Source organism: Caloenas nicobarica, chromosome 7 (assembly GCF_036013445.1).
Source record: "Caloenas nicobarica isolate bCalNic1 chromosome 7, bCalNic1.hap1, whole genome shotgun sequence".
NCBI classification, from domain to species: Eukaryota; Metazoa; Chordata; class Aves; order Columbiformes; family Columbidae; genus Caloenas; species Caloenas nicobarica.
Genome location: NC_088251.1, coordinates 22,099,404 through 22,122,358, shown reverse-complemented (window position 1 = coordinate 22,122,358; position 22,955 = coordinate 22,099,404). Strand labels below are relative to the sequence as shown.

Sequence of the window (22,955 nt, the reverse complement as noted above, 5' to 3'; positions counted from 1 at the left end):
AGCAATATCATCTACATAGCTTGAAAAGTGTTAGCTGTTGCTTAGTGAGTGCTTGTGCAGAGCTTTAAAACAGCTAGTGCTAGCAGAGATCATAATTAAAAATTAATGTTTGGTGTGGTTGCCACAGTGAGCACTCGTTAATGCCTGTGCAATTCCTCTGCCTTACACAGCTGGGAATCTTGGGATGTGTCTGGAATGGTATAAGGTGGTCTGTAGCAATGAAGTATCTGGTTTATATGTCAGAGGTACATCAGAATATTCTCTATACCCTCATTATTGTGAAATGTTTGTAATCTGGATATGAACTTTGTGACACTAGTCAATCTCTAATTAGTATTTCTAATTAATGCAACTTCCTCTTATTTACTACTTCACTGAGAGTGTGTGACAGAGGTGAAGGCAGCCTTTTGTAGTCTTTGTTATACAAAATCATGCAAGAGAAGCTGCTGGATGTTGTTTAGATTATCTAATTGATCGTATTTATAGAATGCCATTCACTATAGTAAATGCAATGTAGTGTTTGTGTCCCTCAGTCCTGCAGTCAGCTGAATGAATCCATTGTTATACATAATTAAGGCTTCTGGAATTTGGGTCTGTTTATTTGCGGCAATTGTTTTGCAGAGGCACAAGTGGCCCCGTATCGGAGGTGTACAGAGAGTTGAGTGCAGCACGCAGAGTGCCCCAGCTGTACAGCTCTTACAAGTAGTCTCACAACAGCTTGAACTCAACGAATCTTCTGTTTCTTCCAGCTGCAGTATAAAACCGGCGTCCTCTTGGCTAGGTGCAGTTATTGCAGATTGTCTGAAAGATTTCCCTTTTGCAAAAAGGTAAACCTGGTGTCATTAATTAAACCTTAACTGTAAATAAAGCCCAAATTCTGTAGTTATGTGCTCCCTGCCCACATTCCTGTTTGAGTCTCAGTTAAGTGTCCTGAACTGTCCCAGGTTGTGGTATGCTGTTAAATCATTTACAGCTTTCCCTCAGGAGTTGGCGGCCTAAGAGCTGTGACCAGAGAGCTCCCTTGTGTAGGATGTACATCAGCTTGTTTGGAAAGTACTTCCATCTGTGAGGTGTTAGCATACATATCACAGATAAATCTGAGCAGAAATCTTAGCTTCTCCTGCTCTCAAATGCTGTGCCTTGTGTCTCTTACTAAGATGAATATAAGGTTTTATTTAAATATACCCTATAAATTTTTACTTTTCTTTTTGAAGTTTTGAAATGTTCCCATGAGCTGCTTGGGTGTATGAGTGTGGCACAAAGGCATTTGTTTCTTTAACAGACACAAATGATACATGGGCCACAGCTACTGACACCGTGATCTCAGCCATCAAACACAAAAACCAGAGGTCAGTCATGACAGCCTTGGGAGGAAGTCAAAGCCCAGTTACAGTGTATTTCGAATCTATTGTCAGGAGAAGAAATGTTTTCGACTATAAGGCTACTGATAAGAGCAGTTATCTTATCCAGAGGGAACGGTGATGCACTGCATGTCAAGTTACTCCCCTGTCTGCTCTGTGCCAAACAACCCTCTGGACGGCTGTTTTCCAAGCCCTGTGCCTATAGCAGAGCAGCAGGTTGATGGTTCAAGCAGGAGCCACCTTTCATCCCCGCAACCCTGCAGGTGTAAGTCATTCAGTGGCTGATGTGAAATTATTCCCGTCTATTTCTTTGCAGAGAGGTCTCTGTAGACATGAAATCACTATCTGAACTAGTACTGACCATAGAATTGTTTTCAGTAGACAGGCCAGAATTAGAATGGACCAAAAAAGCTGATTTACCTTTTAAACCTTGCTTTTCAGCTGTTGGGCATGTCAGCTGTAGGCTTTGCTCTCTGCTTCTGTGACATTAAGCAAAGTTTAGACTTTGGACTGCCAACCTTTTAAAGTCTGCTACTATTTGCCAGATTTCAATGAGGTGGGTGGCAACATGCAGACCAATCGCTTTGGAAATGGTTGTTTACGGGCTTGCAAAATGAAGACCCAGAGGTGCAATCGCTTTCTAAAGCTGTGTAGATGGAGTGAGCCCAAGGAGGAAGAGCTGCTTAAACAGAAAAATTGTGTTGCTGAGAAACAATTTAGCTGTAGCTGTTCACAAATTAAATTTAGGTTGCAAATCAGAAACAGCATTCAAGCCATAAGAGGAATGAGCTCTGGAGCAGGCTTCCAGGAGACCAGTGGAGGCAGGAAACCTTACCAGTTTTAAGCTGGAACGTGAAATGTTCTTGCAGAAGATTGTATGACACAGTTGCCTGCAATAGCATGGGAGTAGGCCTGGTGACCCAGGAGATCCTTTTCTGCCCCCTGCTCCACAAGTGGTGACCTTGAACTGAGTTAACTCAGGTTGCAGCTAAACTTTGTTTACTCTGAAGTTGATGACTGTAAGATGACTTAGTTCAAAAGCATCTCTGAGTTCTTAAAGCCACATCTCCTAGTTTACATTTCTTATTTGACTTTGTTATTAGAAATGGCAAATTCCTCTTAAATTGAAAAAAACTGGCATGTATGCCAGATAACTTAATTTTGCCCATTAGAAAGGAAACAAACATGCACCATATAAAAAAAATAAAAAGAACAAAACAAAACCCAGTGATAATGCATATGAAATGTGCTATGTTTATTTATTCTAACAGCTGTAACTTCAATTATTTATAAGAACACTGTAGCCAAGCTCATGTTCTATGCTGCCATTTGTTTCATTTAGTGAGCTTTCACTGCTCCCTCTCTGCTGTCTTAACATTTGCTGGAGAGTGTGGGGAGGCTGTTGTCTTGTACAGAATTGGTATGATTCTTCTATGTGCACTGCTTGCTTATTCATAGTCTTTTCATGACATCAATTCTTAGGAGCATAATGTCTTCTGAAGGAATAACAGGATGTTCTTTAACCCTTAAAATAAAAATGACAGGCAACACATTTCTCTCAGTATTTCAGGATAAGAGAATAATGATACTTGGAGAGAGAGCTGATTGCCTGGGTTAACCTGGAGCTGCCTCCTGTATTCTAGTTATTTTTTCCTGCCACATTTCATGTGATACAAAGTGAGATGTACAGAGGAGATGTGCTTTCCAGCAAGTTATTTAAGCGGAGGAACCTGCTGGTGGGAGGTGCTGGCTGCAGTGCAGCCCTTTGCCTGCTGCCCAGATTTGGGCCTCCCCATTGCCGGCACAGCTGGTTGAGCAGAGCGCCTGGGTCAGGGACATGGGGGCAATGTGAGAGGGTCTGAGCCAGGGGCTGCACAAATGAGTGGTGTTTGTGATGTGTGAGACCTGAGCAGGTGAAAAGTTTTGTGATTGCAGATCATCCTTTAAGTCTGAAAGCTTATTATTTTTCTAAAAGCCTCAACTCCTAGATTATACTAACATAAATAAGAATTTGATTTTTTTCATTTAAGCACAGCCACAAAACACTTAAAGCTCTCATATATGGAAAGAAAACTTTGAAAATGTGAAAATACCTCGGAACTGAGAAGATAAAGCAGGAGTCCAGATCTCAGGAATATAAGGGACGTGCCCTATAAATTTTCAATGCTCATCTTGTGTCTAGCAATTGTTTTAAAATCCTATGCGAGTCATCAGAGCTATCAATAATATCAAGAAAAGAAACAAAAGGAAGTTACTTTTCCCCCCCGCACACATTAGACCACCAAAAATAACCACCGCCTGCGACTCTTAGCCGAGATACCAGTGACTTAAGAGCGTGTGTCCTTGCTCAGAACTATTAATGAGCTGTTTGTTACCCCTGCCATTGTAGGGGGAGTACTCAAATGCTTAGAGCATGTGAGATAATCCAGAGATGTGCTGTGCAGAAGTAGTTGCCACTTATCTGCATTCCTCCTAAATAGGCTTCTGAATGCACTGCTCTCTTTTCCACACCAAGTAGGGAAGGAACTGCAGCCTTGGAAGAAATGTACTGGGGGTGAAAGGGAGGAAGGAAGCATTAAACGTCCGACTAGAGGTATGAACGAACTGGCATGGAGTTGGTGGGTGTTACGTACGGACATTGGCATGTTCAGGATTACAGCTGTTGGCTTGTACCCTGAGGAATTCATTACCTTTCATTGTGTTTTGAATGTCTGCAGCTTTGAAGCATTTGTTGCTATGTCTGTCACATTTTAGGAAAGGCATGAATTCCAGTTTGGCAAGGAGACACTGGTTAGCTGATTAGAGCAGGGAGCTGGAAGAAGACACTTTGGAGTCCTGTAGGATTTTATCCATCCATCTATCTATTTATTTTTTATTATTATTAATTTGTTTTGCCTGGTCTGGCAGTACTGGTTCCTCTGTTTTTAATATTGACACGAGGATCTTATTTTTGGTTGCATCTGAACGGCTCCCTTCTGAAGTGCCGCTGCGCATACTCGCCTGTGTGACTGCAGAAACATCTGGGCTGTATCTATGGGAAGTTCTCAAGAGGAACTGGGAGCAGCAAATGTTTCCAGATCCACCTGGTCCCATAGCCCAGGGACAACCTGCGTAGCCAACCTGTCAGGGACTGCTCTGTCTAAGGATGTTCCATCCAAACACAGCACGCCGACTTAACAGCATTTACCTTCCCAGTGTTATAGAGGGCAATGCTTTGCCATACTGGGGCTGTGGAGCCAGATGTGCTGTCCGGCTGGGCCATATACCTGGTCCCAAGAGCAGCCCTAGGGCTAAGGTAGGCCTAGTAGGACTTCAGTATGTGGTTTAGATTAAGCATATGGAGACAGGTAGAATAATTCTCTAGCCCTGATGCAAAAGGGCACTGAAGCATGTTCTCAGCTAGAAATGTGCACCATACTTTCCTCAGTCTAAACCATTGTTATTTCTACCTGCATGCAGCAAATCTGTATATAGATTCTCAGCTGATCAAAATCAACTTTTAAATGAAGTTTCTGGAGTTAGACCAGCCCAGGCGCTCGGGACTGGTTATGTTCACCCCAAGCACGCTGAATCCATTCTGTGCATGGGAACTTGCATTAAGTATGTGTTCATTTGAGTGCTTGAATAGTGCAGATTAGTTTCACAGTAGGTGAACACTGAATTCTTGTTATTTTAATTGAATTCCATAATTGCTTGTAAGTGTGGGGATATGTAGAAAAGTAATTTTTCTAGATCTAGTTCTAACGAGTTTGTACACCTCCTCTAGTTAATTTTAGCAAACTTCTTTAATTATCACTTTATTTTTAACCTCAACTCACTTCCCATGAAAACTAATTTGTTCTTTTAAGGACAAATAATTGTGCTTTTTTTGTTATGAATTATTTCCTTAAGGCTTTTCTTAATGCAATGCGGGACAGTGCCTGACACTGTAAGCCAATGTCGAGACTCTCGAATCAAAAAGACATCACTGAAATCAGAATTTTATGGAAATTGTAATGTCACTCTTTCTAAACAAAGACGAGACAGTTTAAAAGGTGTAAAGCATGGGGTCACAAGTTTCTTTGCTTGGATACTGGGATTGCAGCAGCAGTGGACCCTGCCTTTGCCCAGGCACGTGAGCTAGTGTTTCCTCTTTCCTCTCTTGAAAAGATAATACACTAGATTTCCTTCACGCCCCCTACCTTTCTTATCTTATATACCAGAGGAAAGTATGCAACCTTTGGGGGATGCTCGGAGTGAAAGAAACTTTACCATGACTTGCACGAAGCCCATGGAGAGGGCCAGTGCTGAGTCAAAACTTCTGGGTAGCAGCAACCTCCTCAGCTTCAGAATGGCTTTAATCCTCAAGCTGAGCTGCAACTTACTGCAATACTGCCCTCTCTTGTAGTTTTCTCCTGCCCTGTGGAGGGACCTTTACTTATCCAGTGAGTTTAAACTCGTAGCAGTTTTCCATACACAGAAGAGTGTGATATTGCTACAAACCTCCCTAGCCTGGACAGCTTGTCATTTTAGCCTGTTTCTGCTTTGCTTGAACTAAGGCATCTTTCTGTGATTGAAACATACAGAGATCAGAAAGACCATTATTATTAAGTACTTGTGTATACGTTTTCAGGCTGTGTCAACTGTTACTGTTTCAGGGAACTTCTGGTATGAAACAGTAGAAACAAAAAGCAGATGCTGTATGGGCAGGCGAAGCTGGGCAGCAGACCTTGAAGTTGAGCTCAGCTTTTGTTGTTGACTGGTTTTAGACTGCGCCCTCCACTTCACACTGTGTTTTACTGGGATCAACTGGGAGCTGGGCTGCATTCTGCTGAGCCTTTACCAGCCCGTGATGGACATCTCATGTAGATATTTTAATGGAGAAAATATTTAAATAATTAAGTGTTGGCAGCTGTTGCTAGGGTGGCATGCTGGAGAACCCAGATATTGGCTGGTTTTATAGACTGATCTATTACTATATTTGCTTGTAGAATTTTCTTTTATTTCATTTTGAGTATCTGTTGAACATAGTCATTATATTCTGGATGGTATGAAACTAATGCTAGTTAAGAATGGGGATGCTTGAGGCAAGAGAGCAAATTCAGTTCCCCGAAGGCAACTTCCACCTCTTACGATGTCCCACTGCTGCTTCCAGTTCATGTAATAGGAAAACAAGTATTTCCAGCTCTCTTGTTTAGTTTCTTATTTCTCTGAGCAATTTTGCCCTGTACTTCACAGATTAGGGTCTTTTTTATGCATGATTTTGCAGCTTCAGATACCTATTTCTGTTCATGTCATGGAAGCCATTAATTGGCTGAAGTCACGCTTGATCTCATTCTCTTCAGCACTAACTTTTGGGGGGGGCGGGGAGGAAGATTAGAACACAAAATTAAAGGGTTTGCAATTCAACCTAGGACCTTTAGAGAGTTGAGAGATCTTGGCAAGCATGGACTTCTTTTGTAGAAACGTCACTCTGACTATTCAAAAGCACCATCTGTGGTGTGACATTGAAACCTCTTGGTTTGCTGCAGGTATCAAGTCCCCGCAGGAGTGGGCACTGGGTACGAAGAGGCCCCACAGTTGCCCTCTCTAGACTGTCATGACCGTGAAAATTGGCTTTTTTTCTCCTTTGGTCTCCATCTGGTATTTTTTTTCTTGGATTGGTAATTTCACTGCCTTTGGTCCCAGGAGGGACCAAAGCTTCTAATTTTAAAGTTTCACGTACTGGAGTCTGATCCTGCGAATATCAGTGGCACTGCAGGGCTGGAAATGATTGGTGCAGAATACACATTTTGACGAATATATCCCTTCTGCATTATAACATCTTTCAAAGGAGAGACTGACTTTAATCTGAGCAACAGTTTGCCTTGAAATCTGGCAATGGTCTAAGCTGAGAGTTTTAGGTTAAAGCTTTTAGCCTCACTGAGATTTTTAAATTTTTTTCTTAAAGATGATGCACATTTTATGTATTAGAAGCTAGCCAGATATGCACTTTGCCATATATAGATTCTTAGGCTTTTTAATCAGTATCTTACAATTTAATCTTGAGGATTAGTCTTAAAGTCTGAAACTAGTACCTGTATTGGGTGGAAATATACTTGAGCTTCTGATAATTATCAGAAAAAATGTAACTAGTGGTTGACATAAATCCATTTGGTTTTTGAAACTAAATTTTTTGAAGAAACTGTGACTATTACCTTGACTTTTTAGATGAATGTCCGGCATCATGTCCAGTGCTGTCTGGGCAGACATGAAACATAATGTAACCATTCTGCCTTTCACTTTAAACAGAGATAAACAAGATCCAGAAGTGGAAAAGACAAGTCCCTCTGCAACCATGAGCTCTGGTAAGTCTGTGTTGTTTTCCAGTTGCCTTCATTAGCATTCCTTTTTATTACTATAAATATTTCTGTCTGTTTCTGATACAATTACTCTTTTTTTTTTTTTTTTTGGACTTTCTCTGCCTCCGAGAAAAATAGTCAAAGGCCTTGAAAGCTCATGGAATCTGACTATTAAAGCAACAGCGGAATGGCTTTGTCATAAAAAGTGTCCTGGCTTTGCATTTGTTTCAGTTTGGCCCATAATGCTCAAAAAGAAACATCTTGAGCTGCAGTAGGTTATTTTAGCTTCTTTCACTTTAGAATAGAATAATTCAAAATTATTGATTACCTGAAAAACTTATCTGAAATAATTTGATATGTTTTAGTAGGGGTGAATGGAAAGTTTGATGCCTGGATAGGAAAAATCAACTGCTCAAAGGAAAACGAGGGACCAGGAAATGGGGCTGGTTGGGCAGAGGAAAACTTCTGGGATTATCTGGGTAAAAGGATAAATTGGAGTGAAAAACAAAGCAGACGTCACACTGAAGTGCTGTATGTAGGACCTGTGGAATAATATTCCCACTTGATTTTAGCACCTTTTCAAGTCTCAGCTGGAGTATCATGTCTAGTTTTTAGCACCACTTTTGAGAAAAATGTGAACTGTTTGGAGAGAGTCCATAGGAAAGCTAGGACACTAATCCGGATCTGAAAAACATGAGCCAGGAATTTGGCTTAAGCATTGATAAGCTTCCAGGTTGTGAAGCACTGGAACAGGTTGCTTTAGGGTGATGCTGGAAGTTGTAAGATGCTGTAAGAACTTGTCAGGCAAACATTTGTCAGCGGTGACAGAGGTAGGTTTGTTTCTGCCACGAGTCAGGAATATGGCTCTAGATGACCCTTGGAGTTCCTTTCTAGCACTGTCTTCTGTGTTTCTCTGAATTCACAAGAGCCAGTTTTATTCCTGTCAGCTGAGGACATTGCAGACTTGAAAAAATCTCTCTTGAAAACCTCATCACTGAGCTGGATGCCATATGTACATACAGAGACAGTCACTGTTTAAAAGAGGCTGCGAGCCAGGTAGGCAAAGGGAAAGGAGATACAGAGGGGTTGTCCGAGGGAGATTTCTGTTTCTGAGCATCATCTCCTGAGACAGTAGGAATACTTCCTAGTGCCTGAATCAAGTAGTGCTGACCCACGGCATCCCCTCATAGTCAGACGTTAAATTCAGTTGCAGAGGTTTTAACCCAGAAGTAATCTGCTTCTTTATTCATCTTACAGAACACGAAGAAATTAATGTTGCAAAAACTGTTGTCAATGGGCTGAGCAGCAATGGACAAGAAAAAGGTGGGTTAAGAGCTTCAGAGACATCTCTGCAGCTCCCCCTGCATGTCAGCTGCGCGCTGTGGTTGATTTCCCTGGACATTCGCTACAGCAGGGTTTCCAAATTTAGTTTGCTTGGCGACTGACACAAGAAAAGCCTTGTGCTGCACTGTGCCAGCAGCAGCAGCATTTCTTAGCCAAACAAGTGTTCTTTGTCTCTTAAAGGTAGCAGGCTGGATTTGCCTCTCTGTATATTTTTAGTGCTGTTTTGAGGAAAGCTGTGCAGAGCCTGTGGTACTTGAGAGCACCTGTGAATCAATATCTAAGCGTGTTTAGACAGCATGGGTTTGTGGGTGCCTGTGTGTGAATCGTGTTAACTTCAGGGGAAGGTGAAAGTTCGAGCCCAGGATTAAATGGCAGGAGCTAACCATTTAAGTAATAAAAAAATCTGTTATTAGCAACAACGTGTTAAAACCCAAACTAATTGAAACAAACCAGTCTTCATGTTAGCATCAACAGGCTTGCAGTGGCTTTATAGCATTCAATATTGTATAGTGATGGTGTGTGTTTTGGCAGTGTGGAAGTATGTGGTGGTATGGGTTGTTTTCTGCTGGTTTCATTTCCTTTCTTTTCCTTTGATGCCTTTTTATAGGGGTTAGCATTTTGACTGCATTGTGGATGGATGAATACAGTTAGTTACAGGGCAGAACAGAATTAGGGTTGTTTCCTAAGCCACAGGCTGTTTGGATTTGGGATCCATTGTATTCACAGAGTCTCCAGTGCTCATGCAGAAACCTGGACCACATGGTTTGATTTGGATTTCTCTTTCATGAAGAAAAAAAAAAAAAAGAATTTAAAGCAGCCCCATCAAATTAAAAACTAATGATTTTATGAGGTTTGAAAAAATTCCATGAAGCTTTTCCCCCATCCTTTTGCTTGAGAGCCCTTTTCTAGGTTGGTGAAGTTTGTGCTTTCCAGTTTTGCCAGGGACAAGAAATATCTGCCACAAGAGGGGGATGTACACAGACCCTGATGTCAGTGCCTCCCTCAGGCTGGCCCAGTGCTCAGTATTGCTGTCTTAGAGTATAAGAAATGTGGTTGCTCTTCCTCATGATTTTGCTGGCCTGAGAGAGATGGCATGGAATGTGAGGAGGCATCTAGCATTTTCCTTTTAATATGTGCAGAAAGCTAATAGGTTTTAAAGGAGAAAATCCTGGCTCTGCAGAAATCAAAAGCACAACTCAAGTTATTCTGGTGGAGCCATGATTTACAAGATATTTATCTTGGCAGATCCTGTTGATCTTCACTTCTTTTTTTTTGCCTTTTTTTACCACTTCCCTCTCCATTTTTTTTTCAAGAGGGTTGTACATTAGCTGTAATACAGAGTCAGAGAGAGGAAGTACCAGCTGATTTGGACCGTTCTGTAACAATTGCTAGAATTTTGCGCAGTGCTATGTATGGTTTTCCCCTATGTTACTACATCTAGTATAACTAGTGTGCTAGCTGATGGAGTCCAGTAGAAGTCTCTTCAATTTACTGTTTAAATAGATGGATTTTTTTCTGCAATTGATATTTTGATGCTACCCTTTGGCATGGGATTGTTTTGAGGGTTATTTCATGTCTCACTTTCTTCTGTTGCTGAACTTGTAAAATATGTGCCATAAAATCCAGAATTCATGTAATGTGGCTAGTTTAATGTTCCTTTCTCAACCCTTCAGTCCTTGTTTTTTCACTTTGTTTTAACTGAGGCATATTAGTGTTAACTTAACATTTTAATTTTTGCATGTAGTGTATCTCACTGAAATGATTACACAAAATTTTTCGATGGCTTCTGAAAACTAATGCTTCCAGATCCTTTTTGCCTGCAGCATAGTGGCAGTCAGCAATTAGTCAATTCAGTAAGCAGTTCTGTATGCTGGATGAAACAGACACGTCCTGATTTATGGCAAATGAAGGGATATTTTTAACGGTTGCATCACTGCTCTCTAGACTGCTTTTGTTTTTGAAATTTCCTGCTATTGTGTCTCCAAGTACATTAGAAAATTTTGTGGCATGCTTCCCGAACTCTGTTCTTCCCTTTTTGGATGTGCCATTTACACTTTTGTGTTTGCAGCTGTTGATGTCCCTTTATGTACACGCTCTATTTCTGCCGTTAAAATAATCCCTGTGAAGAAAGTGAAAAGTTCTCCTCACCTAGTGCTGCCTACAGGTATCTTCTTCCCTCCTCCCCCTGGCATGCATTAGTTGGCCATCATTCTCTCTCTTCTCTGTCTCTCTCTCATTATCTCTCTGCTTCACCCACACGCTTTGGCTAGTTTTCAGCTTCATCCTCTTCTCACTGTTTCCAGAGCTGTAGATTTCATCAGTAGGTAATAGAGTTAGCTCTCGATGGCACAATACACTGCTCAATTGTGCTGCTCCTCTGCAGACATAATTGTGTCTACTTGAATCTGGGATCATTGTAAGCTCTTCTACTAATGCTTGGTTATGAATAATATTGTTATCACAGCTTCATTTTGAACAAAACTCCTGATCAACTAAAGGTTTCCTATGTATCTTTAGTCTTTATGAAAGTAAATGGATGTCAGAGATGGTATTTTATAGGTTCAAGCAGCATTCAGCTTCGGAGTGGTTTTGTTTTTCTGTATGTCCACTGACTTTACAGAATCTTTACATGGATAAATAAGGATGTTAGGCTGTCTGTCACCCCTCCACAAGCACATATTTTTCTACTAGAAGTACAAAATTATTTTTGTACTTTGCTGGATTTGGACAGCCAGACTAGTCTATATGATACTGCTTGTCTCTCCTAATCTGTCACACATGTGCTCTGTTAGACTATTATAGTACTAATGTCACGTTTATTACCATCTACTGGATTTCTGTACTGAGAGATTCAGATTTTTGTTTTCCTTCATTTCACCTAAATTGTGAGGGAATTAAACATCTTGGGTATTTCTCTTCCTCCTCAAATTGGAACAGTCTGACAATATTTAATTTTCAAACCTTTTCAAAACATTTTAATTTTGTTGAGTTCAGAACAATTTTCCTGATTCTTACTGTTTTGATTCAATACACAGATTTAATATATTGTATGAAATTTTTTTAAATTAAAGTACTTTGATTCCCAAATTGGGTTCTCCTCGAGTATGATGGAGACATTTATGGCATGGTGAACTCTAGGTGTTTCCATTTCTCTCCGGTGCCTGTGAAGGGAACCTAGGTGTAGGAGCGTAGGAGAACAGCTACGCTGCAGTCTCTGGATGTCTAAATCAGGCCTGGTGACTCCCAACAGTGTGTCCATGCCTCAGAGTTACAGCACTCTTGAAACTGGAGTCCCAGAGCTTAAACCTTTGTCCTCTGGTTTGAAAGCGGGTCCATAGAGTCCTCGGGCTGCATGTTGTGCTGTGGGGAGGGGAACAGTAGCCACAACTGGACTCCTGGGCAAAAGGAGTCCTGACCCTGCCCTATCTGGGTCACGTGAAAATCAGTCGGAGAAGTCAACTTCTTTCTCATCAGGTGTGTGGATGACCTTAAGGGCATGATCAGTTGTGTGGTGTGAGTACAAATGTGGTATATTTAAGGATTAAGCAGCATTCGATATCTCTGGGTGATTAGTCTTTCCCTTCACAGAGGCTGCCTAAATGAACTAAGCCTGAACTGTAGGAAAGTATCCTCTGATTCCTTAGTTACTCAGTCCTTTCTCCAGTCCTAAGCATTCATCTGAAGCTATGCTTTTTGTGAAATCCCTAAGGCATTGGAAGCCCATGTGAAAGCTTGAACTCTGGTGATTCCAGCATGAAGGCTTTTGATGCAAGACAGGTGTTTGACATTTTGTTGAGTCTTTCCCCTCACTGCTGTTGTCCATCTGGCACTATTGATGTTTCCCTATATTGTGGCCACATTTGTTGTGGCTTGTACGTTTTGCAACCTTAGCCGAGGTGTTGTCATGGTCTCTAGGCAGTGTACTGATATTGATTTAGTGGGACATTATCTTACTGCAATCAGCCAGGGAATACTGATCAGCACAAACATGGGCTGTTGTCTGGGCAAAAAATATCAGCCTTTGCCCCATCTGTCCAGTCTGAAGCCAGAACTTTCATTATAATAACAGTTCCTGCATCCCTCTCTGTGTAGAGAAAACATGATTCTCACCCCTTAAACATAAAAATCATCATATTGTCATTTGTGTAACACAGCACATACTCAGGATCTCTTCAGGCTCCCTGTGCTGTGTCATGGTAGGACTAGCACCTCTGTTTAGGTAGGTCAAAGTGAAGCCTGACGGCAGTTGCAGGGTCAGTAATAGTGCATGAGGAAGGGAGATGATGTGTTTTCCTGTGGAAGTAGCTTGGATAAGCGAGACAGCCTTTAGGCTTACTGTTTCTATACGAATCTCAGAGGAAACAACTCTCTGGAAGGATTTTAAGTAAGGGGAAGAAGGTAGCCTTGAAGTACTGGTTTGTTATTACTTCATAGGATGATAGGAGAAAAAAACCCAAATCCACGGACTGAAATGTGCAAAGGTAAGCCTGCACATTAAGCTGTGCTGAACTGGGCCTCCACAAGGATGCTGGCATGATCTGTGTCTGGCTCACAGGGTGACCTGAACAGGTATACGTTAAGTCTCCTTTTAGGTTTTGGGATTTGGTTCCTGTGTCAGGAGGTTAAACACTGCCACGCAACAAGGGAGACAGCAAGGAGGCAAGATGGCTTGCAGCTCCCTGCCTTTAGATCATATTCAGCATAGGTTCAAGATTTTATTGTTCGGTAGTCATAAGACTGACTTTCTCTTTCAGTCCTCCACAAAAAGCATTTTTAAGGCTTCAGTGCACAAATCGTACTGCTTTACATTACTGGGACATCCATGTAGAAGAGCCACAAGTGTAATGGTAGAATGTCCTTGCTACTACGATGTCTCCACACAAAGCAGACCAAATAAAGCAAATGAACCTGTGAAATTTAGTTCAAACACTCATCCTTTTTCCCTCCTTTCTTAGCTCTGTTACACTGACTCAGAACTTACTTGTACATTCATCAGTTACATGAATATGAAACTGCTTTAATTTCTCAATGCTTTAAATCCAGAGCTAATCTTCATCTGCATAAACATTACTAGATTGATTGACCCGGAGGCAGCCATGCTAAAATTACTACATAGGACTCTGATGGCTCCTGATAGCTTTGTAGCGTCTGTTTCAATGTGTCTCCTCTGTGTCTGCACATTTCCTGTAGAAACGGATCCCACTAAAGTCTGCAGCGGGAAAGGAGCCGTGACACTCCGGGTGTCCCCAGGCTATGGAGAAAATCAGAATATCACTTCGCCGAGTCCTCAGGATGTTGAGCAACCTGAAAGTAAGTGCATGGAAGGTTAACTGCAATATGTTACTCACAATAACTTCAAGTGAGGTCATCCCAGGGTCTTGGGGTAACTTTTTTTAGATATAATTTAAAGCCGCAAATCCTGTACCATAGTTGGAAAGCTCTTGCAAGAACAAGACCAGTGGAGGGAGAGTGACTCTTGTTCGCTCCTAGTGCAGGTTTCATGACCGCTCACTCATTGGCTGAAGTTTGTTTACAGCTCCCTTTTGCTGTCAGAAGCACCACAAACTCTTTTTTTCTTTTTTTTTTTTTCTCTTGGAAGTGTCACCTCCTTTTATCCCAGGCATGAGCTGGAACATAAAGAGGCTGAGTGGTGCTACTGCAACTGTAGCATTCGCTTGGGTTGTCAAGGGAGCAGGGAGAGCGTCTCAGACAGACAGTGTCGCCACCGAGCTCTGCCATCTTTCAATAGCAGACGTGTAATTACTTAATTGTAGGAGACAGGCAAAGCATAACAAACCTGGCCAGTGTCGTGGGTCTGGCAGAGAGGGTGAACTCCCAAAGGCAAGATGCTGTTAAGGGGGGAAGGGGTCAAACTTGCCCTTGAAAGCAAAGCATACATCGTTTCTGCCTGTATTGTTGGAGGAAGGGCAATTCCATTAATTCCAGCCCCAATGTGCTGCTTTCTGCTCTGTCTTCTCTTCCCATTCTGCTCCACCCGTGACCTACTCTCTTTTCATGCTTGCCATTCTCTGTTTCTTCATTACTACCCCCCACCATTGCCTCTCTCCCTTCTTTTGATGGCTTCATAAATTTCCAGCAGCTTGAATGGCAATGAGCCCATTACTATGGAAATCAGCTCATTAATACTTCCTTTGCTTACTCTCTCAATCACTTTATGAAATGTACTTTGGAGCTGGAAGAGCTTTTTGCATGTAACTTAAACAGTAAAATGGGCAGAGGGATGGGGAGGAGCCCAGTGGGAGGTGGGTAAATAGGTGATGAGACCAATGCCTCCAGCTGCAGGGACTGGGTTTGTAAACTGACAGATTTTATACCTCCCTTCATGCACACGCACTTAATCTGCAAAACCTGATCTATTTGTTGTCAATCCTTTATCTCGGTTAATCACACATAGTGATGTTGATAAGAATAGCTATGTCTTCATAGCCTGTGTCGTGGCTGGATATGGGGTCCCAATGTTTCCAGTAATTTGTGGTGTCTGCACATCAAGCTGCAGCTTTAGAAAGTAGCTAGCTGGGTTGCCTTTTTGCCTCTGAAATAAGAATGTCAATGAACAATTGTTTCTTCATTGCACTGAATGAATTGCCTTGTGTTTACAAAGGTCAGAAACAAGCAGGGCATCATGTTTAGGGCTGGTCTCTATGGTAATTACGCAGGCCTGTCAGAAAGCATTTTATGTCTGAAGTGAAGTAGCTCAACTCTTAACTTTAATTGGTATGTTTTCTGTAAATGTAATGGTTTATTTTTTCCCCTCTCTTTTCCTCTGCACCTATCCTCCTCCCCCACCCCTCTTCCATCCCTCCTTTCTGTGAAATGCTTAGGTCTGGAGCCAGAAAACCCAGAAACAGGTACAAACATTGGCTGCTTATGTTGTTGCTTCTGTTGCTTTCTCAGAAGGATTTCTTGTTGCCTGGGGAAAAAAAAAAAAGGCAGAAAGGAGTTTCCTCCTTTTGCTTGTCCTGTAGCTGGAAGGGAATCCTCTGTGATTCGTGTTTTCCTTCCTCTTGTAGATGACTGGAGATCGTCATCTAACACTGATGCCAATGGGGATGCCCAACCATCTTCTCTGGCTGCCAAGGGTTATAGGAGTGTGCGTCCGAACCTTTCCTCAGACAGCAAGCCACAGGTAAGCTTTTCTTCTGTGTCCCTGAGGGTGATCTTCTGGGTTCAAGCACTGGATTCATGGTCAGGAGTCTTGGGTTGAACTCCAAACTTTGCTGCAGACTTGGGTAAGTCGCTGTGCCTCAGCTTTTCCTATCTTTAAACTGGGGGCAACCCTGATGTCAGCAGAGTGCTGTGGAGCTTGTGTGTTCAGGCACACCACAGTATTTCCTTGGTGGATGAAGGAGGAGGACAACGCTGTTTGTTTGCAAGAAAAAAGGTGAAGGTATCATCTATTACTGTTTTGTCTTATATGTTGGTCTGTTTGCTAGAGGTTGCTGCATGTTGAAAGCAGAGTTACTCCCTATGTTAAAAAGATACTGGGGAGATGCCTTCCAGTTTTAACATTGTAACTGATAAAAGCCAACAAGGGAAAGGTTATTTGTACCTGAAGGTAAATTGTTGAAGTCAATCTGTTAAGAGAAGTGTAACTTCATCCTTTTTCTTTTGAGTGGCTGATGTGCACATAAGCAGTCTGAAAGCTGATAAGGAAACCCTTTGTTAGAGACTGCTTTCTTGTGTGAAACAGAGTCCCCTTAAAGCCTTGTCCCCTGTTGGAGTGGCTGCTCTCATCATCAGGGACCTATAGCAGTGCCACAGAACAGACACTGTTCCTGAAATTGGAAGAAGGTACAACTCAGATGAAGGTATGGGAAGGAGTGGCACCCCAAAGGAGACACCCATTTAGTGCCTGATAGTTCCAGCTGTCCCGTAGTCCCTTATTGATCTTGTTGGTGAACAGAGAGAGCGCTGATGCACACAGTACTTCTTATAGAAGTCTCAAGGACTGCTGTCCAAACTAAGCCGAAATGGAAGAAAATGAAAAATAGCAATTGCAGGTGGTGAATTAGTATTTCCTGACAATACTATATGGTTGTAAAGTGACGCTTCACCTAACCTAGGGAAATATTGTGGCACTCCGAAGTCTCCAGACGGAAAGTACTTTTCCTTAAGGAATGAAAAGGAACGAGCCTGCTCCAGAAGCAGAAACCCTTCAGAATGAGCACTTGCCAACCGACTTCTCCACTCTCCTACACATCAGGGAAGGGGGGTAATGAGGGGCAGCATGAGGACAGTCGATTTTGGGACAGCAGCTGTAATTTTATGAAGCTATTCTATGTCTGTATCCATGTAACAAGAATAGGTGCTGGCCACAACCTGTCACTTGTGGATGGATTTGAAAGGTGGTATTTTTTTCAGATTTGAGTGTTGCAAGCTGTTAAGGTATCTTAGTTCTCTGGTTTTGGCCATTGTAGCAGTGGTTTTGCCAGCCTTTGCTCATAAAGATATGACAACAGGGTGTGTGTAAAACCTAGTTTCATAGTCTCCAGAGGGTTAAATTGCAAGAATGCAGGGAGCTGCTATTCATTAGGCGGGCGTATTAATTCTCTTCCTTTCAGGAGTTTATAGTTTTCAGCTACTGGTAACAAAGCAATAAAATAAAACAAAACCTCTCTATTGCTAAGTTATTTTACTTCAAAACAGTTTGACTTTTGGGAAAAAAATCACTGTAATTGGAGTTGGATTTGCAGTTGGCAGGCAGTTGTGGAGTTAGCAACCTATATGTTGCAAAGTACCAAAAACAGTAAAGCTTTTAAAATTATTTATTAAAAGCAGGATTTCTCTGTTGGTGTTCTTATGAAGTCAGTTCCTCAAGAGACTTTAATTGTTCTGGTCTTCCTGAAAGCATTTTCAGGACTGAAAAATGCTAAAGAGAATTCAAGAGCTAGCTTTTAGAAGGAAGAAATGTTGACTTTTTACTTAGCCAGCTGTGGCAGGCTATAATGTTCACATGATGTCTGCTTTCATTAGCACCGGTGAAACTTCACAACGTTCGTTTTTTGGCAGTGCTCTTAACATGCAGGGATGGCCTAGAGCTCTGAATTTTGCTTTGCGATTCAAATGTCCCCTGTGCTGGGAAGTAGTTAGTTATGCAGGCGTGAGCCTGGGTTTAGTTAGCCAGGATGTTAAATCTTGACTCAGGCTTTCCAAGGGGCATGGTGGGTGTTGCTGTGCAGGGCTCTTGAAACAATACAGCACTGAGAGGTATTTACCCCAGAGGGAGAAACATGTAGGCAGGGACTTGAGAACTGGGTAAAGTTTGGGTGCTGCAGTGCTAAGAAAGAGAGAATGTGTGAGATGATGTGTGTGAGTTCTACACAGGCCTCCCAGATACTGTGTTTGCTTTTTGTTCTTGCTGTATTAAAACCTGCTTAACCCAAGTCTAATGACCGAATTCATTCTTTGAATTTATTTATTTTTTTCCTGCCTTTTTCCTTTCATTCGGTGCTGCTTCCTCTCTCCTTCTCTTCCTTCTTAATTCTGCCTGGGCAGGCCCTCGCTCCTCCCCGTCCTCCTCTTCCCAAAGAGGAAAGCTTTGCATGGCGTCCTCGCACTGACACTAAAGCGACCAACCTCTTGCCAGTGCCCATCATGGACTGCGTGTACCTGAATGCGCCCAAGCCTTATACGCAGCGTGTGTCACCAAATGCCAGTGCACGGTGTTATTTCTCGTCACCAACCCCCTATGGGGCCATCCCCAGTGGGAAGCAAGGCTTGCCAGCAGGGTATTCCCCCTATTTAGGCCCCAAAGATGAGGTGCATGCTGGGCAGCCACTCTTGGAAAGTCGCTCCTTGTCGAGTGCATCATCCTTACAACGCAACCTTGACAGGGCAGATCCCAGTAGTAAGGCTGGAATGAATTCCAGTCATGAGACGAAGGCAGATAAAAAGGTCGCCAAGCTATATGTAGCTTGTTTATCTAACAGCACTTGCTCAGCCGCATCTGAAAATTCCACTGGCACCACACATGACCCAGCAGCCAGCACCAGTTTGGGCGCTGAGCTCACTCAGGCACCAGCCGCCGACATTGTTTCTTCTGTAACAGATACTGGAAAGTCTCTTGCTGCTGCTCCTCCTCCTATCCCTCCCAGGCCGTACTATTACATTATCCTCAGTAAAGACGCAGTTAGTTATGATGCGGGCCAACCCTCCTGGACTCAGTCATCACCTCCGCAAGCTGGGAGGGACAGAGTGCTAGAGCCCCCGAGCACAGCTGCCACAGAGGACAGGATGAGAAAAGAACCTTACCTTACTCAGCGGCGACAGCCACCATACAAGGCAATGGGACGCAGCATGGTACATGTTTTCTCCATAACCTTGTTTTCTTTCAGCTGTGTGAATGGTTCTTTAATTCATTACAGTGTTCTCTTAATGCTTTATTCCCCTCCTACCTAATATCTGAGCACTCATTGTGCCACTTGAGTCTTGTGGTCTTCTACTCGATAATACTTAACACCCCATGAGCGCCCTCCCCCCCAACATTGATCTGTGTGTTTGTGCGTGCGTGGTGTTTGCAGGGGGTTGGGTTGGGCTGGTGAGGATCTTTCTATTTTAGGGAGGTGTAAAAGAAGCAAACTCTGTAATATGATGGTTACTGCTTCTCAAGTGATGGTGAATGCAGAGCTGTTCTGTGGTTTGATTTAGCCTCACTGCATAGAACTGGAGAAGAGGGGAAGTTTTTTGTGAAAAACTGTGTGTGTTCATAGAGGCCAGGGCTGCAAGACTGAAGAAGTGTGTTTCCCTAAAGAGAGAAGATGTGTTGGTGTTTCATATCATTTCGAGTGCCTCCTTGCATGACACTGTATGGCTGCATTAGACTAAAGTACCAATCTCCCCCATTGCATAACAACACCTTGTTTCCTACAGGATGCCACTGCCACCACCACAGCTCAGCCTGGGGTTATAGTAGTCCCCCTCCTCCAGGTTAATCCCGACAGACAGCAAGAAGGCAGCTCCAGCACTCCACCACCGCCTCTGGTTCCTTTCGGGCAAGGCTCCGTATTCCCTGAGACTGTTTCTCCTGGCTCACCCTTGACTTTTCCAACTCTAGATGATTTCATTCCCCCACATCTCCAGAGGGGTTTCCACCATAACCAAGCACCCTCCGCATCTGACACATTACCCTCTGTTTACCCGAAACTGCCATTCTTCTCATCACCACCTTCACTTGTCCCTCCAGTCACAGGGGCTTTGCACAGGGGCTTGAAGCCTGAAATCACTGGAGTCATCTCACATACAGTAAGCTTGCCAAGTACCCTCCTCGCCCTTTTCCTAAATTTGTATTCCTAGATTAAAATTACTTTCTCCTTGCAATACTAAACTTGAGAGAGGAGTGATGACTCACTCCCTGCCAGCAGCATGACAACTGAAACCTTGTTTACGTCCTAGTGCATGTGTGTTGCCTGCCTTGTGCAGCTTTGAACTTTCTATTGACTCCTCGCAACAACGTTTGACTGTCTCTCTTTGTGCCCATTCTACTAGGTGATGCACACCGTAAGAGTCTTCACAGGATTGTCTCAGAATAATGAATTCTGTAGAAACAGAATAGCTGCAACTAACTGATCTCTTCAGGCTCTTTTAATTGCATCCTTAATTATGTTTCAGTAATAGTTAAAGCAGCAACAGCAGACCAGTTAAAGGTTAGGGCTGGTTTTCTGGCCACAAGACCATATATATGGTCTCTACACAAATCCCTGCCGAAATCAGTGTAAGATTGCTGCCAGTATCCAATGACCTACAAGCAATAATATCAGTTATGGAGCTAAGAGTCTTCCGAGCGTGTAGGTGCTACGGGATAGATTAGGAGGAGAGGGTTTATTCAATTTGGAATTGCTTGTCTTCGAAAATTTTGAAGAGTTCAATCTGCAACAGTTTTAATTTACAATTTACTGTATTCTTGGATTAGGTTTTGTTTCTCTTTAAACTCATCACTTGTTTTAAAAAGCCCTCAAGGACAAGGAGGAAAAGCATCACTCAGAGTTGCAGAGAAGGCAAAAGGTACCTGACCCTCCTTGTACTGGAAGTCTTACAACCACCATTTCTTTTTTTATATTGTTGCTCGTAAGGACAAGTAAGAAGTTCAGCAGAACCCCCTTCTAATGATGATGCTTTCTTTGCCCTCTGACTCTTTAGGGATCTTGCAAACAGGCGTGTGGGGGGGGAAGAAAGAAACAACTAAGGATGATACTTTCAGAAGTTCTCAGCATTGGTGTTTCTGCTTATGTTGAAATCTGTGGGGTTTTTTTACTGCAGAGAACAATGAAAGTTTGGGGGTTTTGGTATGTGGTGGGGTTTTTTGGTTTCCTCTCTCTCGTTGTTGTTTTTTTTTTTTTTTTTTTTTTTTAATGGAGCCTATCTGCAGGCTCCAGAAAAAAATCAGCAGGCATCCAAATCATAGATGAGCAGTGGAAATTTTCTTGTACCTAATTTTCATGAGATAAGAGTTTTGAAACATCTTTGGGCATGCCAACTTCAGGCATGTGGTCACAGAGGTTTTTTTCCACAAGGATTTAAAGGATCTTTGTTCACCCACTTCGGTGATTTACCTGGGGCTGCTGAGCCTATCCTAATCTGACATCCCTCTTATTTGAGGGGTTCTTTGTATTTTAGTTATTCAAGTGAAGCTCAAACACAACTTACTCATACTTCTCCCTGACCTCCCACTCCTTTTCCTGAATTTCATCGTTTGGAGTGTTATCACAGTCAGAAAAATGGGGCTGGATCTCTCTCTTAGGGATATCTATTTCTGAAGACCATTGGTTCTTTTCTGTCCTCGTGAAATGTCTGTGGCCTGATCAGATGCTGCTTGGAGCAAGATCACCACCATCCAGCAGAAAATGATTGTTCTTCCCTATTTCACCTCTAGGCTGGAGAGACTGTAGATGCTTGTTCTGATTATGGCCAGTTCTCACTATGATTTATCTCTGAGCTCTGGTGCCAGCCCTCACTCTGGCCCCTGTTTAGCCCCCTACCTGATCCTGTGAGTCCTTTCCCCTGACACTAGTGAGTATGAAGGGCACAGAGTTGCACTTGGCCAGAAAAGCCAGGAGTAGGGATTCTTCTGGAGCAACATTCTCTGCATGTTCAGGGGTTTTTTAATAGTGATGAAAATCCCCTTGAATGTTCAGCTCCATTTTACAGATCAGTGCTTGCAGCATTTCAGTCTGACAGTGGAGTAGCAGGAGTGCAGAAATCTGGTACGCTGTTCCACACTCTCTTTGTTTGGATGCTTGTTCCTCATCAACTGATAATTGTGTGTCCAAATTCCTTAAGAATCTTTGAAAAATCTCAGCCTAAACTGGCACACACACTCATAGTGTACCAATAAAAGTATCCCTGGTATCCCTGGACTGAGATGTTTCAAAGATGAACTAGTTTTTAAAGTTTCCCTGCTGACACAGCCTATATTTCTACAGAGCCACCAGAGCTGTGGTGATACCAGAGGTGGGTTTGAAATAAGTAAATAATGGAGCTGGATGCTTTAGGAGAACAAGAACATCTTGCTATCCATGCTCCAGTGACAAAGCCATGTTTAGTATCTTCCTTACTAGAGTCCTACTTTTTATCCTCTATATTGTTTCATTTTGTGGTTTGTTTTTAAATTTAATTATTTTAATCAGGTAGGTGTCACACTGTCTCCTGAGTGATGGTGCTAACCTTATTCCTTGGACCTTCCTTACCAAACCAGCTGCAGTAATAATATTTCACTCCAGAATTGCATGAGTTTTGCATGTCTGACTTCTTGCTATGAAAGGAAGACTTCTAAAACAAATGTTTGTGTGTGTACATATCAGGGGGAAGATGTCTGCGTCTTTCCCCCCCAAACAGATCTGCTAATTTCTGGCACCCTGTTTTTGCTCCAGAGAGTCTGCCGGATGAATTTAGTGCCTCCTTTTTGGGGTTGGAG

At 42.5% G+C, this 22,955-nt stretch overlaps 1 protein-coding gene across 41 annotated transcripts in view; it reads left to right on the top strand.

Annotated features, from left to right (window-relative positions):
• SORBS1 (sorbin and SH3 domain containing 1) overlaps window positions 1–22,955 on the top strand; it is a 148,026-nt gene that overhangs the window by 69,988 nt on the left and 55,083 nt on the right. For 13 of the 41 annotated variants that reach the window (XM_065638382.1, XM_065638383.1, XM_065638385.1 and 10 more), the window contains 7 exons: window positions 7,632–7,687; window positions 8,939–9,004; window positions 11,094–11,189; window positions 14,216–14,335; window positions 15,868–15,894; window positions 16,057–16,172; window positions 19,916–20,287. In XM_065638382.1, the coding sequence (XP_065494454.1) occupies window positions 7,678–7,687; window positions 8,939–9,004; window positions 11,094–11,189; window positions 14,216–14,335; window positions 15,868–15,894; window positions 16,057–16,172; window positions 19,916–20,287 (807 nt within the window). In that variant the 5' untranslated portion in view covers window positions 7,632–7,677. Of the gene's footprint in view, window positions 1–7,631; window positions 7,688–8,938; window positions 9,005–11,093; window positions 11,190–14,215; window positions 14,336–15,867; window positions 15,895–16,056; window positions 16,173–18,521; window positions 19,346–19,915; window positions 20,288–22,955 lie in introns of those variants that run through there. The other 28 variants (XM_065638380.1, XM_065638374.1, XM_065638371.1 and 25 more) reach the window with 11 other exon arrangements.